Raw genomic sequence first — 19,828 nt, 5'->3', positions numbered from 1 at the left:
ACTTGTAAAGCAGAAATAATGGACTGTTTATAGCTGGGAGGTAGAAGGAAGAAAACATAAGAAACCTTCTGGGAACATTGATTCTCCTGGAATGAGGGATATTCTGATTGTGTGTGTGTGTGTGTGTGTGTGTGTGTGTGTGTGTGTGTGTGTGTGTGTGTGTGTGTGTGTGTGTGTGTGTGTGTGTGTGTGTGTGTGCGTGCGTGCGTGCGTGCGTGCGTGCGTGCGTACGTGCGTGCGTGCGTGCGTGCGTCTGCGTGTGCGTGTGTGTGAGTGCGTGTGTTTGTGTGTGTGTGTGTATGTGTCCAGCACATCCTCCCTGACCGTCTCCCCACACCCACGGTCCAGCTCTCACACCCCCAGCAAACAGCTGGGACTAGTTAGGACGTAGAGAGCCAAGTTAGAAGAGCTGGGGATAAAGTACTGTCCCATATATCTGCCCTTGTTTATTCAGAACCCTGGGAAGAGGGAGTAGAGCAGGGGAGGGAGAGGGAGTAGAGCAGGGGAGGGAGAGGGAGTAGAGCAGGGGAGGGAGAGGGAGTAGAGCGGGGGAGGGAGAGGGAGTAGAGCAGGGGAGGGAGAGGGAGTAGAGCGGGGGAGGGAGAGGGAGTAGAGCAGGGGAGGGAGAGGGAGTAGAGCAGGTATGCGAGAGGGAGTAGAGCGGGGGAGGGAGAGGGAGTAGGGAAGGGGGAGGGAGAGGGAGTAGAGCAGGGGAGGGAGAGGGAGTAGAGCAGGGGAGGGAGAGGGAGTAGAGCGGGGGAGGGAGAGGGAGTAGGGAAGGGGGAGGGAGAGGGAGTAGAGCGGGGGAGGGAGAGGGAGTAGGGAAGGGGGAGGGAGAGGGAGTAGGGAAGGGGGAGGGAGAGGGAGTAGAGCGGGGGAGTGTGATCCGACCCCCTGGCTTTTTTCTTGACCTTTCTCTCCTTCTCCTCCTCTGACCATTCATCAGCACAGAAGGGATCGTCAAAGCAAGGCTGCCTGACACACACACACACACACACACACACACACACACACACACACACACACACACACACACACACACACACACACACACACACACACACACACACACACACACACACACACACACACACACACACACACACACACACACACACACACATGAGATAATAAATTATAGACAAAAATTGAAGACAAAATTCTTAAGTCGCCCTTGCCTCGTTGTTCTGCATTCAATCAATCAAATGTATTTATAAAGCCCTTTTTACATCAGCAGTTGTCACGAAGTGCTATACAGAAACCCAGTCTAAAACCACAAGAGGAAGCAATGCAGATGCAGAAGCACAGTGGCTAGGGAAAACTCCCTAGACAGGCAGGAACCTATGACGAAACCTAGGTTCCTCTTCTGACTGTGCCTGTAACAGTGACCATACAGTATAACAAATCAAGAAACAAGATAATCAACTATCCAGTTTTCAGTTTAGTAATAGAGTAATTGTAATAATTTGTCTTATGATATGCGGGTCAAGTTGACATGTTGGGAAAATCCTGTCATTCCTTTCAGACAATGAGGGCCCCTAATAAAGAAGAGAAGAGCACAAACGGCACAAATCAACCGTCGCCTGTCAAGATCAAACTGTAGACTATACAGCAGCCAACATTTCAGGATCTGTCAGCTGGAGTTGAGTTTCTTTGTTAGTTCCCTCTTACCTCTAAAAGAAGAAGAAACTGGGAGAAAGTATCCTATATGAAGGGAGTTCTTCCCTCTGGGCTTTCTTTTAGCCTGCCCTCCCTGCCACACCAGCGTGCTCACACACACCCCTACTCACACACACACTCACACACATCCCTACTCACACACACACTCACACACACACACACACACACACACACACACACACACACACACACACACACACACACACACACACACACACACACACACACACACACACACACACACACACACACACACACACACACACACACACACTCACACACACCCCTACTCACACACACACTCACACACACCCCTACTCACACACACACTCACACACATCCCTACTCACACACACACTCACACACACCCCTACTCACACACACACTCACACACACCCCTACTCACACACACACTCACACACACCCCTACTCACACACACACACACACACACTCACACACATCCCTACTCACACACCCCTACTCACACACACCCCTACTCACACACACACACTCACACACACCTCTACTCACACACACACACACACCCCTACTCACACACACACTCACACACACCCCTACTCACACACACCCCTACTCACACACACCCCTACTCACACACACACACACACACACTCACACACACCCCTACTCACACACCTACTCAGACACACCCCTACTCACACACACCCCTACTCAGACACACCCCTACTCATACACCCCTACTCACACACACACTCACACACACCCCTACTCACACACACACCTCTACTCATACACCCCTACTCATACACCCCTACTCACACACACTCACACTCTCACACACACCTACTCAGACACACCCCTACTCACACACACCCCTACTCAGACACACCGCTACTCATACACCCCTACTCACACACACACTCACACTCACACACACACACCTACTCAGACACACCCCTACTCAGACACACCCCTACTCAAACACACACCCCTACTCACACACACTCACACTCACACACACCCCTACTCAGACACACCCCTACTCACACACACTCACACTCACACTCACACACACCCCTACTCACACACACCCCTACTCAGACACACCCCTACTCACACACACTCACACTCACACTCACCCCTACTCACACACACTCACACTCACACTCACCCCTACTCACACACACCCCTACTCAGACACACCCCTACTCAGACACACCCCTACTCACACACACCCCTACTCAGACACACCCCTACTCACCCCTCCACAGTGTCTGCGTTCGGCTCTCCCTTCCCACTCTGCCTCCATCTCCCTTCCAGGATGCACAGACGACTGCTCTCTCTCTGGGTGACCGGGGCGCTGCTGCTACCCTTGTGCTGGGGTGAGTATTCACTGATCTTTGAACTTTGTACTGGCTGGAGCACTGGCGGACCTCAGGGTAATATCTCAATGGTGGATCAAGGAGGGCACCACTTCCCCATGCAGGGGTGTTTAAACAGGACACCAAGAGGGATTTTTGTCGTCATCTGAAGCCGGTGCCCAAAGTGAGGATGGCTGAACTGTCAGACAGGGTCAAGGTTAGGATGGGGGCATTGTGCCCTGGATATTCCTAGAAACAATATCTAGTGCATTGTGGAGCAGTTTTAAATAGCCATGTACAGTGTTGTTGTAACCCTGCTGTGGGCAGTGATTACGTTCTCAGGCACCAGCGGATAAGTTTTTCTAGAGAGAAAATAATCAAGGAGCTCTGTGGATCCCCTATGGACTCGACCCGGCTGGTTTTTCTGTGGATGAACTTTTTTTATCCAGCCAGAGAGTATAGACTTACAATGCTGGGAAAGACCTCCTCACCAAACCACCTTCTGCTTGCTTTGTCTTATTCTTTCTTGTTGTTTGTCTTGTTTTGGCTGCTGTCTCTGGGAGTCTGTCAGATGCAAACGTTTTTGTCTTCATTGGTTTGTGGAGTTTGCGATAAGAACGCGTCTAACGCTGTGAGAGTTTGGCTCCATGCTGGTCGTTAACTGTTCTGTTGGGTGATTCCTACTGCTGTAAGAAACAGACCAGATGACAGCGCAGAGGAATCATTACATTTGCTAGCTATAGCTTACCATAGCTTTTAGCAGTGATGCATGTTTTACAGTCTATCTGTCAATTCCCCAGGAAGAGTAGTTTTATCGACTTGATATTGAAAAGCATGGTAGACAGGCCACTTGATTTTTTCTTTACTTCAATGAAAATATCTCTACTGCAATATGATATATCAAGAGGAAGTGCACCTGCTAGTCTCGCCGTTCGGTATCATATCTGAGACACCGGCTCATGGAGCAGAAAAGGACAATAAACAAAGTGAACCTGAGGAGATGCCAGTCCTCAGAGAGAGAGAGAGATACTGTACATGGACAGGGGTCATTCAAAGGACCATTCAGAATAGAGCCATAAGATGTTTTCTGGGAGTAAATCCGTTTTCCCCAAGCCTTGCTATTCAAGGAGACATGGGATGGGAGCCCTGTGAAATAGGACCGAGGGGTGAAATTATTACGTAGTGGAACCACTTTATCAATATGCCAGAAGACTGAATAACAAAAAAGGTTTTCAATTGGAATAAAACACGCAATTACCCTTGGACAAAGCATCATATTTAAGGAAGCTGATGTACAACACATATTTAGAATGAAGTAATGATGCAATGTCAACATGATCAAACACAAGTTAACCCTTAGCTACAAAGAAAAATGGTAGACTCAGATATGGCTAAAACCTAAACTAAGAACTTATAACCAGATCAGTGGCGATTTCAGCATGTAAATCTTGGTGGGGCAAACTCCAAAACATTTTTTTTAGATGCATGCCAGCAAAGCCACTACACAACACAACACTAAACAATACATTAATTGCACCATAACGGTGACAAACGGGGCCTACATAAAGCTGTCCCAACAGCAGAGTCCCAACAGCAGTCCCAACACATTACCACTGCTACACCTGGCTATCAGCTGAGTTTTGTCTGGTAGCAAAACAATTCATTCAGACTGTTTTTTAAACATAGCTGATATGGCTGATTTGCTAAAACAAATGTGGTTTCTACTGACAGTTGAGATGAACAAACTATGGCATGAGGGGACGACGAGCGGATAAGAGGCAAACTGTAATTTCGATGAAGACATTAATGAGCGAGCTAGGACGGACGTAGTCAATATACGTATTTGTTCAGCACTTTTGAAATGTACAGCGACAGAATTCAGAACATGGGCCATTCTTACAGTATTCTCCCTGTACACCAAGTCAGAGCCGTAGGATAAATAAAGGGGGCATACAAGCAGACATTGAAAGCGCTTACAATATTTGATTATTACATTTCTCTAAAACAGGCTATAGGCTACATGTGCACCTCCAAGTTAGAACAGTAGGTGAAATTATGAGGGTAAAAGGGACCAAATTATTAGGGTGAGGCACATGAGCTACTAACAGCTTAATACACAACATTACTTTCTTAGCTACAGTATACATATCTCTCTGGCATATTACATCATTTATGCAGCAGCATACAAAACATTTTAGGACTCACCTTATTGTACTGTGCTCACTTGAACAGGAAGGTGGCACGGCGGTCCTTCGTGGGCAAATGTTGTCATCAAACTTTGTCATCAAGGTCTGGCATTCTTTGGATGTATAGTGCTCTCAAGACTGGGAACTCTGAAAAAACAAGGTAGAATTATGATGACGTCAGTGATCTTCAGGTTGGAGCTCTAGAAAGAGGCAGAAGTTCCCGACTTGCGATTCCGAGTTGGATGATCGTTCAAAACGTATTTTCCCAGTCGGAGCATGTTTTTTTCAGAGTTCCCAGTTGTCTTGAACCCACTGAAGTCAGAGTTCCGAGTTTCCAGTTGTTTAGAGCGCGGCAGAAGTCATGCTGGATTGACAGCATGGCCAATGTTGAATGTTTATCCTTTTAAGCTTGGAAAAGAGCCTCATAAATCCAGACTTTGGACCACACATCGACTCCACTGAATAGCAGGCTAGTGATTGTTTTGCAGTTAGCCAATGATTCCTTTCAAACCACTCATTGTTGAATTTGCGATTTCCAACTTGTTGTGTAACGTTTATGTCCAATGGCCGATGAGCACCGATATGTTTTATCTATAATTTCTCTTCATTATTTATCTTCATATGACAAGGATTGAAAAGGATTTGCCAGTAGATTGTCGACTTGATTCATGATGATGACTGCTAGCTTGCTAGCTAAGATTTTGACATTAAACATCCACTGTGGAAAACAGATACCCTTGATACTCTCATTCATTGCTTGTACACAAAGTCTTGTACCGGCTGTACCTTTGTTAAGCTCGTTTTGTTACTTTGTTTGAGTTTTGCTTTACAATTCCAGTTGACTGGACTATGTTCCAGCACAAGGAGGAGAGTGGGAGATAGAGTGATCTCTATAAACCTCAGGTACTGTCTGACAGTATTGGAGTCAGTGAATGCATGCCACAGGGCTTCAACAGACCCTATCTGATTTGGTTGTAGTGCAGAGAGAGTCAAACAGTGCCTATGCTCATCAGGGATTGGCCTCCTGTGTCTGGCATCGATCATACATATAAGGGAAACATTTTCATGTACCCAACAACACAGAAATAGAAAGAACAGAATCTAACAATGTGGGGCATTGACATGGTTTATTTTTATGTTTTTCATTTAGATTAGAAAATATGTAGGTGCTTGATTATTATATATCAGTGAACATGTTAACAAATGAAGTCTAGCATCAAATTTGATACATTTATTGCAGACTACTCCAAGATACAAAACTACTGTAATACTGTGATATAGAACAATATCCTGAGGGATTCAAGCCAGTGAGTGTCAGCCTTCCTGAACACCAATTCAAGATGTAGCATGCCTAGAAGATGCCCTGACATTTCTAAGTTGTCATGCTGAGTTGGCCAGTGAACATATGTCATTCTCCCTCCAAGTGCCTCTCTGCATGTCCTGTGGTTGGCCATCAGTCTGGAGATCTTATCAAAGCAGCCCAGAGAATGTATTGGGGTAGGAGCTTGGGAGGGAAAGTGAGGGTTGGGGGAGCAGGGCAGGGATAAGGGTTTCTGTTGGAGCTGGGTCTCGGACGGACAGAGCTGAAGCCTTGTGGGGTGTCACAGTGATGACGGACCAGTGGTGGATTATAACTGAGCTCAGACGGTGGTGAGAACTCAAGCCACCATGGACTTTACCTATGGGAGTGGTGAATAAAGCTTTACCTATGGGAGTGGTGAATAAAGCTTTACCTATGGGAGTAGTGAATAAAGCTTTACCTATGGGAGTAGTGAATAAAGCTTTACCTATGGGAGTGGTGAATAAAGCTTTACCTATGGGAGTAGTGAATAAAGCTTTACCTATGGGAGTAGTGAATAAAGCTTTACCTATGGGAGTGGTGAATAAAGCTTTACCTATGGGAGTGGTGAATAAAGCTTTACCTATGGGAGTAGTGAATAAAGCTTTACCTATGGGAGTAGTGAATAAAGTTCTACCTATGGGAGTAGTGAATAAAGCTCTACCTATGGGAGTGGTGAATAAAGCTTTACCTATGGGAGTAGTGAATAAAGCTTTACCTATGGGAGTAGTGAATAAAGCTTTACCTATGGGAGTAGTGAATAAAGCTTTACCTATGGGAGTAGTGAATAAAGCTTTACCTATGGGAGTAGTGAATAAAGCTCTACCTATGGGAGTAGTGAATGAAGCTTTACCTATGGGAGTGGTGAATAAAGCTTTACCTATGGGAGTAGTGAATAAAGCTTTACCTATGGGAGTAGTGAATAAAGCTTTACCTATGGGAGTAGTGAATAAAGCTTTACCTATGGGAGTAGTGAATAAAGCTTTACCTATGGGAGTAGTGAATAAAGCTTTACCTATGGGAGTAGTGAATAAAGCTCTACCTATGGGAGTAGTGAATAAAGCTCTACCTATGGGAGTGGTGAATAAAGCTCTACCTATGGGAGTAGTGAATAAAGCTTTACCTATGGGAGTAGTGAATAAAGCTTTACCTATGGGAGTAGTGAATAAAGCTCTACCTATGGGAGTGGTGAATAAAGCTTTACCTATGGGAGTAGTGAATAAAGCTTTACCTATGGGAGTAGTGAATAAAGCTCTACCTATGGGAGTGGTGAATAAAGCTTTACCTATGGGAGTAGTGAATAAAGCTCTACCTATGGGAGTGGTGAATAAAGCTTTACCTATGGGAGTAGTGAATAAAGCTTTACCTATGGGAGTAGTGAATAAAGCTTTACCTATGGGAGTAGTGAATAAAGCTTTACCTATGGGAGTAGTGAATAAAGCTTTACCTATGGGAGTAGTGAATAAAGCTCTACCTATGGGAGTAGTGAATGAAGCTTTACCTATGGGAGTGGTGAATAAAGCTTTACCTATGGGAGTAGTGAATAAAGCTTTACCTATGGGAGTAGTGAATAAAGCTCTACCTATGGGAGTAGTGAATAAAGCTTTACCTATGGGAGGAGTGAATAAAGCTCTACCTATGGGAGTAGTGAATAAAGCTTTACCTATGGGAGTAGTGAATAAAGCTTTACCTATGGGAGTAGTGAATAAAGCTTTACCTATGGGAGTAGTGAATAAAGCTTTACCTATGGGAGTGGTGAATAAAGCTTTACCTATGGGAGTGGTGAATAAAGCTTTACCTATGGGAGTAGTGAATAAAGCTTTACCTATGGGAGTAGTGAATAAAGCTCTACCTATGGGAGTAGTGAATAAAGCTTTACCTATGGGAGTAGTGAATAAAGCTTTACATATGGGAGTGGTGAATAAAGCTTTACCTATGGGAGTGGTGAATAAAGCTTTACCTATGGGAGTGGTGAATAAAGCTTTACCTATGGGAGTGGTGAATAAAGCTTTACCTATGGGAGTAGTGAATAAAGCTCTACCTATGGGAGTGGTGAATAAAGCTCTTGAAGGTCGTCCTCATATGTTGCCAAATAAGAGAGTACAAAGGCTATTGATTACAGTGATAGTGAAAATAATAGTAATAATGAGGTCCTTTAGGGGGATTCTGGAGAACATAGGGTTTTCTAGATGTTTTAGCAGCCCATTTGAGCCCCATCCATTCTGACCAGAAGAAAAAACCCACTTCTCCCTTTCATATCAGCGGATTAAGAGAAGTCACCTGATTTACAGCTGGAGAGTAGTTGTGTTTCCCTAAATCATCCTTCCCATAGTCTGAGTGCAGAAACTGATGCAAGACTTGGCATGTTGCAGTCTGACTTCTTTGCCAAAGGGCTCTTCTATGGTTCTGGGAGGTTGTTGAAGAACCTGTAGTCGACTCATCACAGAGAGTGTAAATGTAAACACTCTCCAGTGCCAGTATGGTACGGCTGCCGAACTGTTATCAGACAGAGCGTGAGTTTCAACATGAGCTGTTTCAGCTTGTTGTCGAGACAAGAGTATACAGGCTCCTCCTATAATATCAAAACTGATCATCAGGGCCGCCCGAGTGGTGCAGTGGTCTAAGGCACTGCATTGCAGTGCTAGCTGTGCCACTAGAGATTCTGGGTTCGAGTCCAGGTTCTGTCGCAGCCGGCTGCGACCGGGAGACCCATGGGGCGGCGCACAATTGGCCTAGCGTCGTCCGGGTTAGGGGAGGGTTTGGCCGGCAGGGATGTACTTGTCCCATCGCGCACTAGCGACTCCTGTGGCGGGCCGGGCACAGTGCACGCTGACACGGTCGCCAGGTGTACGGTGTTTCCTCCGACACGTTGGTGTGGCTGGCATTGTGTCAAGAAGCAGTGCGGCTTGGTTGGGATGTGTTTCGGAGGACACACGGCTCTCGACCTTCGCCTCTCCCGAGTCCGTACAGGAGTTGCAGCGATGAGACAAGACTGTAACTACCAATTGGATACCACGAAATTGGGGCGGGAAAAAAACAAAACAAAAAAAACTGATCATCAGGTTACTGGGATGAGTCAAAACCAACTTACCTACTGAGACAAAGCATTGAGTTATTATTTTCATATACAAAAACTGTTTAATAGTACATGTATCAAAGGAGGTTGGTGGCAACTTAATTGGGGAAGATGGACTCGTGGTAATGGCTGGAGCCAAATCAATGGAATGGATCCATACTTGCAGGACACTGGAGGAATGTATTGGACTTTTCCCGGAGACATGGTGACTGGATTTGAAACTCATTATTATTAGATTGCTGGAAAGTCCCTTTTGTTTTTGTATAGGGGCTTCCAGATTTCTGGAAAGAGCTGGTTGCCTTTATGTTACTCACTTGGAAAATCCAATCATTGTATTATTATTACTTTATCCCACTAAGGTTGGTTCCTTCCTACCATTGTGATTGAGACCTGTGGTCAAGAGAGAGCGAGGTCAGGAATTGACCCTCACATACTTCAAATATGACTTTGTGAGAGTTCCCATCCCCAACTTTCAGCCAAACCCCCCTCTTCGCTACGTCCATATTGTGTATGTTTGGCATTGGTACAGTAGCAGCAGCCATATCCACCTTTCTCCCCTTCAATTCCCCATCAGGACTGTCCCCACTTGACCCACCACTGGATCTTTAGCTCTGAAGGGCAGACATTTCCTCTTTTACGTTCATTCAAGCTTTTTTCATGAAGTTTAGTCTATCATACAGGCCATGTGGTTGAATAAGATGGTGGTAAAGCCATACAGTGCGGTCAACTTCTCATTTCTTGAGCATGTTTGTCAACCAACTCTCCATGAGCATTTTATTCCTCTGTAATTATTGAGAAATTGTTTGATATATCTCAAGCTAAATATGTGGCCCTAAATCATATTACAGGAAACCGCTGTCTCTAGAACGTATCCAAAAGTGAATACGGTCATTCACATGTGGCCTTGCTCAACCAAGCATTTCACAAGACATGCGACGGTTCGTTTCGCTAGCTGAGGAGATTCCATCAGGGAAACCTGATGCTCATTGTTTCACACCAGTCCGCTCTGCATAGTGTCACACTGTAGTTCACTGCTCTGCAGTTTACTCTTGGCTGTCCTCTACTGGTATAGAGTCTGATGGATGGAGTTCCAGATACTCTGTGTATTGTCCTGCTGCCAGCTCCATGATGTCTCTCCCTGGGGGCCAGACCTCCCTCCTGCCTCCATACGGTTCCATTGTTCTCCTCTGGTGTGTCTCTGCTCCATAACTCACAGGAGAAGTCTCTGTGTGTCTTTGCTCCATAACTCACAGGAGAAGTCTCTGTGTGTCTTTGCTCCATAACTCATAGGAGATGTCTCTGTTTGTCTCTGCTCCATAACTCGTAGGAGAAGTCTCTGTGTGTCTCTGCTCCATAACTCACAGGAGAAGTCTCTGTGTGTCTCTGCTCCATAACTCACAGGAGAAGTCTCTGTGTGTCTCTGCTCCATAACTCATTAGAGAAGTCTCTGTGTGTCTCTGCTCCATAACTCACAGGACAAGTCTCTGTGTGTCTCTGCTCCATAATTCATAGGAGAAGTCTCTGTGTGTCTCTGCTCCATAACTCGTAGGAGAAGTCTCTGTGTGTCTCTGCTCCATAACTCATAGGAGAAGTCTCTGTGTGTCTCTGCTCCATAACTCATAGGAGAAGTCTCTGTGTGTCTCTGCTCCATAACTCATAGGAGATGTCTCTGTGTGTCTCTGCTCCATAACTCATAGGACAAGTCTCTGTGTGTCTCTGCTCCATAACTCATAGGACAAGTCTCTGTGTGTCTCTGCTCCATAACTCATAGGAGATGTCTCTGTGTGTCTCTGCTCCATAACTCATAGGAGATGTCTCTGTGTGTCTCTGCTCCATAATTCATAGGAGAAGTCTCTGTGTGTCTCTGCTCCATAACTCACAGGAGAAGTCTCTGTGTGTCTCTGCTCCATAACTCACAGGAGAAGTCTCTGTGTGTCTCTGCTCCATAACTCACAGGACAAGTCTCTGTGTGTCTCTGCTCCATAACTCATAGGAGATGTCTCTGTGTGTCTCTGCTCCATAACTCATAGGAGAAGTCTCTGTGTGTCTCTGCTCCGTAATTCATAGGAGGAGTCTCTGTGTGTCTCTGCTCCATAACTCATAGGAGATGTCTCTGTGTGTCTCTGCTCCATAACTCACAGGAGAAGTCTCTGTGTGTCTCTGCTCCATAACTCACAGGAGAAGTCTCTGTGTGTCTCTGCTCCATAACTCATAGGAGATGTCTCTGTGTGTCTCTGCTCCATAACTCACAGGAGAAGTCTCTGTGTGTCTCTGCTCCATAACTCATAGGACAAGTCTCTGTGTGTCTCTGCTCCATAACTCACAGGAGAAGTCTCTGTGTGTCTCTGCTCCATAACTCATAGGACAAGTCTCTGTGTGTCTCTGCTCCATAACTCACAGGAGAAGTCTCTGTGTGTCTCTGCTCCATAACTCATAGGAGAAGTCTCTGTGTGTCTCTGCTCCATAACTCACAGGAGAAGTCTCTGTGTGTCTCTGCTCCATAACTCATAGGAGAAGTCTCTGTGTGTCTCTGCTCCATAACTCATAGGAGAAGTCTCTGTGTGTCTCTGCTCCATAACTCACAGGAGAAGTCTCTGTGTGTCTCTGCTCCATAACTCACAGGAGAAGTCTCTGTGTGTCTCTGCTCCATAACTCACAGGAGAAGTCTCTGTGTGTCTCTGCTCCATAACTCATAGGAGATGTCTCTGTGTGTCTCTGCTCCATAACTCACAGGAGAAATCTCTGTGTGTCTCTGCTCCATAACTCACAGGAGAAGTCTCTGTGTGTCTCTGCTCCATAACTCACAGGAGAAGTCTCTGTGTGTCTCTGCTCCATAACTCATAGGAGATGTCTCTGTGTGTCTCTGCTCCATAACTCACAGGAGAAGTCTCTGTGTGTCTCTGCTCCATAACTCATAGGAGATGTCTCTGTTGGTCCTGGGCAGGGAAGATGAGGTCGAACACCTGAGAGTTTATTTCTCCCCTGAGGCATACCAAACAAATGAGGTGGGGCTCTCCAAACCCAGAATCCTCCTTTAACGGAACAATGGCTTTTGTTTGCGTGCAAATAACACACTGCGTAATCCTAATGTTGGGTGTATCTGATATGTTTGTAATAGGAGATGTTGAGGAGCACAATGTGACATGGAGTGTAGTTGAGTGAAAGACATGATGGGATATGAGGTATGATATAGATGGCTTTTAGTTTCAGGGCTGACCAGGATTTTGGTCATAGTATTTCACTCTCTTCCCTTTTTCCACAGCAAACAAAGAGGACTATGAGGAGGAATATGATGACTATTCTACACAAACACCAGACTATGACTACACTGCCACCTTCGATTACACCTATTTCAGTAAGCCACTAAACCAGATATGTTAGTTCAAGTGTTAGTGTGGCCTCACTTTGTGGTTCTCCTCACCAACATCGTTGATGTCTGTCATCTTTTAAGGTAACACCACCGGCCATGAGGACTATAGTTTGTACGTAATTCTAGGAGAGAAGAAGAACGTGGAGGAGAAGGATCTTGAGAATAAGGTACAGTATGTCAGCCGTTATGGCTGCTTCCTATCTCAGCACACACCACTAATTGACAGCCTGGCTTCATACATCTCCCCATCAATGTATAAAATGAAGGAAAACCCATGTTTTGGTCTGCAGATTGAAAGCAAATCTGTTTTGTTTCTATTTGTCAGTATGTCCGGTTCTGTCTAATGTCCCTAATGCGTCTCATCTAATATGGCAGCTTCTTCATGTCATACAGTGGTGTATTACTGTATTTTAAATGTGATGATGTCATACAGTGGTGTATTACTGTATTTTAAATGTGATGATGTCATACAGTGGTGTATTAATGTATTTTAAACGTGATATTGTATAACCAAATGTAAACGTTAACGTCCATGGACTCCCTCGTCCTGTATCACACCCTATACATCCTATACACATCCTGGATCAGTTTTGGGTCTTGTCATGCCTCCACGACATGAAAAATTGTGTTTGACCAAATGCAATGCTATTTCTCTATAAACAAATTGACAACAGACTTTCAGCATGCTTATAGAGAAGGGCACTCAACAGGTACTACACTGACACAAATGACTGGTTGAAAGAAGTTGATAATAAGAAGATTGTGGGAGCTGTACTATTAGATTTCAGTGCAGCCTTTGATATTATTGACCATAATATGTTGTTGAGAAAACTTTTTATGGATTTTCAACCTCTGCCATATCGTGGATTCAGAGCTATCTATCTAATATAACTCAGAGGGTTTTCTTCAATGGAAGCTTCTCTAATGTCAAACATGTAGGGTGTGTCACACTCTGATCTGTTTCACCTGTCTTTGTGATTGTCTCCACTCCCCTCCAGGTGTCACCCATCCTCCCCATTATCCCCTGTGTATTTATACCTGTGTTCTCTGTTTGTCTGTTGCCAGTTCGTCAAGCCAACCAGTGTTTTTGTGTCAGCTCCTGCTTTTCCCCAGTCTCGCTTTTCTCATCCTCCTGGTTTTTGAACCTTGCCGGTCCTGACCCTGTACCCACCCGCCTGACCACTCTGCCTGACCCTGTACCCACCCGCCTGACCACTCTGCCTGACCCTGTACCCACCCGCCTGACCACTCTGCCTGACCCTGTACCCACCCGCCTGACCACTCTGCCTGACCCTGTACCCACCCACCTGACCACTCTGCCTGACCCTGTACCCACCCGCTTGACCACTCTGCCTGACCCTGTACCCACCCACCTGACCACTCTGCCTGACCCTGTACCCACCCACCTGACCACTCTGCCTGACCCTGTACCCACCCGCCTGACCACTCTGCCTGACCCTGTACCCACCCGCCTGACCACTCTGCCTGACCCTGTACCCACCCGCCTGACCACTCTGCCTGACCCTGTACCCACCCGCCTGACCACTCTGCCTGACCCTGTACCCACCCACCTGACCACTCTGCCTGACCCTGAGCCTGCCTGCCGTCCAGTACCTTTGCCCCTGTTGCTGTAATAGACATTGTTACTTCGACACGGTCTGCATCTGGGTCTTACCTTGATACCTGATAGGGTGTGGTGCACCGCATGGCACTTTTATTGGCCCTCTACTTTCTTCTATTTTTACCACGTCATGCCACTGGCATTAAACAAAGCCTGTGTGTCCATGTACGCTGATTCAACCATATAAGTGGCAGCAACCACAGCTAATGAACTCACTGAAAGCCTTAACAAGAAGTTGCAGTCAGTTTTGGAATTGGTGGCCAGTAATAAACTTGTCCTGAACATCTCTAAAACTAAGAGCATTGTATTTGGTACAAATCATTCCCTAAGTTCTATACCTCAGCTGAATCTGGTAATGAATGGTGTGGCTGTTGAACAAGTTGAGGAGACTAAATTACTTGCCGTTACCTTAGATTGTAAACTGTCATGGTCAAAACATATAGATTCAATGGTTGTAAAGATGGGGAGAGGTCTGTCCGCAATAAAGATGTTCTGCTATTCCTGCAATTCCTGCAGGCTCTAGTTTTGTCTTATCTTGATTATTGTCCAGTCATATGGTCAAGTTCTGGAAAGAAAGACCTAGCTGCAGCTGGCCCAGAACAGAGCGGCACGCCTTGCTCTTCATTGTAACCAGAGGGCTAATATAAATACTATGCATGCCAGTTGTTACATCTGCTCCTGCCACGCCTTCTACTTCTCATCCTGTGTCTCTCTAACCTGCCGCCACTCCCCCAGTGCTCTCTTCCTCTCTGTGCGTGTGTGATTGTGTGGGCGGAGATAGGTGTGCTGGAGGCAGAGCAGATCCCCACCAGCTGCAACCTGTTCCATAATCACACACGCACACACGCACAAATTCTGCCTGTCCTTGAGCTGTTCTTGTCTATTAATGTTCTGTATTATGTCATGTTTCATGTTCTGTGTGGACCCCAGGAAGAGTAGCTCCGGCTTTCGCAACAGCTAATGGGGATCCTAATAAAATACCAAAAATACCATGATCATTGTAATCCCTCACCGAACACAAACATGTCTCTTTGTGGGCCTCCGTATTTTAGATTTGTCACGTTTGAGCAGGACAAATGTATTTCAGTAAACACAAGGGGTAAATAATGCTGAAGTGTCACATACTGTAGTTCCAGCATTCACAGAGACAGGAGGTCTCTGTATGAGGAGCAAACTTGCCAAGATAGCAATGAAACATGCAAACACTAACCCCAGTGAAGAATGTTCTTATAACACTTCCATTCTGCAGCTTATCGTGTTCTAATGACCTTTCACCGACCCCTATTCAGGCTTTAGCGATTGGCTCCCCATGCCCAGTGCTACTCCTCGGATTGGCTGCTCACCAACTCCATCGATTACTGTGAATGAAACCGAGCACTGCAGAACATACACAGGTACATATACTTTCTGACCAAAACCTTCCTTAACATGTCTTTGTCTTTCTTTCTCCCTTCTCCTATTTCTCCTCAATACTATGCAGGTTGCAGGACATAATGAATGTGAAAAAGTGCCATGCATTGATAGCACATAGTGGTACACAAGTACATACTAGGACTAGGAAGTTAACCCAGGACCTTGAGGTCAAAGGTCAAGTACCCTGACCACTTTATTTGCGACTCCCATCATTCATAGGCTCATAGCCATAAAGATATCTCTCTCAAGACATTCATGTGAAGGCCCCAAATGGGACGAACGCCGAAGGGCACCTAAGTAACCATAATTTTTCACCCCGTCTAGAATTGAAGGGTCTTGATAATAAACAAAGTTAATTGCTGACAATATCCTGTGAAAAGGCTTTTTTAATGATTTGGAGACAAGGTCATTAACCTCTTGTTTATTTTCTCCACTAATATGTGTTTCTTAATTCTCACAGATATACAGGACCCTGAACTGAGCAGAAAGTTACCCAATATTCTGGAATTGGACTGAGGAGAAAGTTACCTAATATTCTGGAATTGGACTGAGGAGAAAGTTACCTAATATTCTGGAATTGGACTGAGGAGAAAGTTACCCAATATCTGGAATTGGACTGAGGAGAAAGTTGACCCAATATTCTGGAATTTTACCTTTTTAAAGAATCAAATGGACACAGCATGAGATTCTCCACCACTGACTTTCTATACTATAGTTGGAAAAACTCATAGTGAATCCTGAATCCTAACTTGTGAAAGAAGCCCACAACTTGAATTCATAAACATCTCCCATAATAATATTTGTGTTGTATGCACGTCTCAAGTTGTAAGATGTGTCCCTTAGAGTAATAATAGCACAAAGCCAATATACCCCACGTATTCCATCTTGTTTTGGCTTTATACAAACTAAATATGTATATTATACATGCTGTTTATCTTTTAATACATCTTTTCCAAGTATGTTTTGTTTCTGTTCGATATTCTGTTATGAAAATATAATGCTTTCTACAACCATGGTACATTTTGTCTCTTCTCTATGGTCAATGGTTTATAGTCTATGGTTTAATGACATGCAGATGTGAAATGAGACAACCCATGTATTAGTTATAGGGTTCTAATTATCTTCCCTTCCCTAGAAAAGCATTTAAAAGAGAATTATATGTTAACAATAAAACAGAGAAATCCCCAATGAGGTGCAAGGAGGCTTTAGAGCCATTTAACATTTTCTGTTTATTTGAGTTCCTTTAGTATTCTGACATGATCTCAGAGACAGGATTGTTCTTTCTGAACTGCAGCCAAGAAACGGTGAGGATGAGATGACTGTATTAATGCATTCTGGGATGGGGCCTGCACAGCGGTAGAGAGATGGAGCTGGGCCTGTACGGGGTAGAGAGATGGGGCTGGGCCTGTACAGCGGTAGAGAGATGGGGCTGGGCCTGTACGGGGTAGAGAGATGGAGCTGGGCCTGTACAGCGGTAGAGAGATGGGGCTGGGCCTGTACAGCGGTAGAGGGATGGAGCTGGGCCTGTACAGCGGTAGAGAGATGGAGCTGGGCCTGTACAGCGGTAGAGAGATGGGGCTGGGCCTGTACAGCGGTAGAGGGTTTGGGGCTGGGCCTGTACAGCGGTAGAGAGATGGGGCTGGGCCTGTACAGCGGTAGAGAGATGGGGCTGGGCCTGTACAGCGGTAGAGGGTTTGGGGCTGGGCCTGTACAGGGGTAGAGAGATGGGGCTGGGCCTGTACAGCGGTAGAGAGATGGGGCTGGGCCTGTACAGCGGTAGAGGGATGGGGCTGGGCCTGTACAGCGGTAGAGAGATGGGGCTGGGCCTGTACAGCGGTAGAGGGATGGGGCTGGAAAGACCCTTTCGTTGCCTCCCAGGCCCTACTACGTAAGGAATCTCTCCTTGCTTTACACTGCTACACTGTTTTGTCCATCAAGCATTTTTAGATGCACCACAGGACATGCTCACTGCACTGATTAAAGAGCTGAAGTACGACTACTATGATAATTGGTGTAATGGAGCCGTAAATGTACCTTAACACAGAGACAATCGATTCATGAAGTTATTGTACTGCTGGAAGGAAACACTAGTCCAGTAGAAACACTAGTCTACATAATGTCTGGTATGCGGTCCCTCAGGGAAGATATTTGGGAGTTATGCCAAAACGAATGTCCATTAAGCTCTATGAGATGGTTGTGTGCAGTGCAGATGCATGGTTTTGCTAAAGCTTTGATGTAATTTTGTTTTACCTTCCTTCTCGTTAATCTGTTGGCAGTACGTGCTATTTCTAAGACAAGTGAGACTATGGAAGAAAAGACGTAGCTCAGTCTGACTGATGAAGCAAACAGGCGGGTTGCAAAGAAAAAGACCACAAAATGCCATCTTCATTCTCTCTCTCTCTCTCTCTTTCTCTCTGTTGTCTCTCTCTGCTCTCTCTGCTCCCTCTCCGCTCTCTCTCTTTCTCTCTGCTCTTTCTCTTTCTCTCTGTTGTCTCTCTCTGCTCTCTCTGCTCCCTCTCCGCTCTCTCTCTTTCTCTCTGTTGTCTCTCTCTGCTCTCTCTGCTCCCTCTCCGCTCTCTCTCTTTCTCTCTGCTCTTTCTCTTTCTCTCTGTTGTCTCTCTCTGCTCTCTCTGCTCTCTCTGCTCCCTCTCCGCTCTCTCTCTTTCTCTCTGCTCTCTCTCTTTCTCTCTGTTGTCTCTCTCTGCTCTCTCTGCTCCCTCTCCGCTCTCTCTCTTTCTCTCTGCTCTCTCTCTTTCTCTCTGTTCTCTCTCTCTGCTCCCTCTCCGCTCTCTCTCTTTCTCTCTGCTCTCTCTCTTTCTCTCTGTTCTCTCTCTCTGCTCTCTCTGCTCCCTCTCCGCTCTCTCTCTTTCTCTCTGTTCTCTCTCTCTGCTCTCTCTGCTCTCTCTCTTTCTCTCTGTTCTCTCTCTCTGCTCTCTCTGCTCTCTCTCTTTCTCTCTGCTCTCTCTGCTCTCTCTCTTTCTCTCTGTTCTCTCTCTCTGCTCTCTCTGCTCCCTCTCCGCTCTCTCTCTTTCTCTCTGCTCTCTCTCTTTCTCTCTGTTCTCTCTCTCTCTGCTCTCTCTTTCTCTCTGCTCTCTCTCTCTGCTCTCTCTCTGCTCTCTCTGCTCCCTCTCTGCTCTCCCCTCTCTCTCTCTTTCTCTCTGCTCTCTCTCTCTGCTCTCTCTCTTCTCTCTCTCTTCTCTCTCTGCTCTCTTGCTCTCAATTTAAGGGCTTTATTGGCATGGGAAACATATGTTAACATTGCCAAAGCAAGTGAAGTAGATAATAAACAAAAGTGAAATAAACAATACAAATGAACAGTAAACATTATACTCACAGAAGTTCCAAAAGAATAAAGGCATTTCAAGAGTCCTATCATGTCTATATAAAGTGTTGTAACAATGTGCAAATAGTTCAAGTACAAAAGTGAAAATAAATAAGCATAATTATGGGTTGTATTTACAATGGTGTTCGTTCTTCACTGGTTGCCCTTTTCATTTGGCAACAGGTCACAAATCTTTCTGCTGGGATGGCACAATGTGGTATTTCACCCAGTATATATGGGAGTTTATCAAAATTGTTTTCAAATTCTTTGTGGATCTGTGTAATCTGAGTGAAATGTGTGTCTCTAATATGGTCATACATTTGGCAGGAGGTTAGGAAGTGCAGCTCAGTTTCCACCTCATTTTGTGGGCACTGTGCACATAGCCTGTCTTCTCTTGAGAGCCAGGCCTTTCTCAATAGCAAGAATATGCTCACTGAGTCTGTACATAGTCAAAGCTTTCCTTAAGTTTGGGTCAGT

At 45.4% G+C, this 19,828-nt stretch overlaps 1 protein-coding gene across 3 annotated transcripts; it reads left to right on the top strand.

Annotated features, from left to right (window-relative positions):
* Window positions 1-1,563: 1,563 nt before the first annotated feature.
* On the top strand, window positions 1,564-19,477 carry LOC139573143 (uncharacterized). 3 transcript variants are annotated; one of them, XR_011674547.1, is made up of 6 exons: window positions 1,564-3,045; window positions 12,544-12,630; window positions 12,888-12,980; window positions 13,077-13,162; window positions 15,906-16,010; window positions 16,490-17,047. XR_011674547.1 is itself a non-coding variant. In XM_071396279.1 (5 exons), exon 5 carries the CDS (start codon window positions 18,366-18,368, stop codon window positions 19,323-19,325), a length of 960 nt encoding a protein of 319 aa, XP_071252380.1. In that variant the 5' UTR covers window positions 1,815-3,045; window positions 12,888-12,980; window positions 13,077-13,162; window positions 15,906-16,010; window positions 16,490-18,365; the 3' UTR covers window positions 19,326-19,477. The 3 variants fall into 3 exon arrangements, 2 of the variants coding, with proteins under 2 accessions (XP_071252380.1, XP_071252381.1); XM_071396279.1 differs by lacking the exon at window positions 12,544-12,630 and having other exon boundaries at window positions 1,815-3,045; window positions 16,490-19,477; XM_071396280.1 differs by lacking the exon at window positions 12,544-12,630 and having other exon boundaries at window positions 2,507-3,045.
* Window positions 19,478-19,828: the final 351 nt, after the last annotated feature.

Source organism: Salvelinus alpinus, chromosome 4, assembly GCF_045679555.1.
Source record: "Salvelinus alpinus chromosome 4, SLU_Salpinus.1, whole genome shotgun sequence".
In the NCBI taxonomy this organism is placed as follows: domain Eukaryota; kingdom Metazoa; phylum Chordata; class Actinopteri; order Salmoniformes; family Salmonidae; genus Salvelinus; species Salvelinus alpinus.
The sequence above is the reverse complement of the archived record's forward strand: the minus strand, read 5'-3'. Positions and strand labels throughout refer to the sequence as shown.

Bases quoted from the DNA above. Each gene is read 5' to 3' on its own strand.
- LOC139573143 (XM_071396279.1), top strand. From the start codon at position 18,366: ATGAAGCAAACAGGCGGGTTGCAAAGAAAAAGACCACAAAATGCCATC.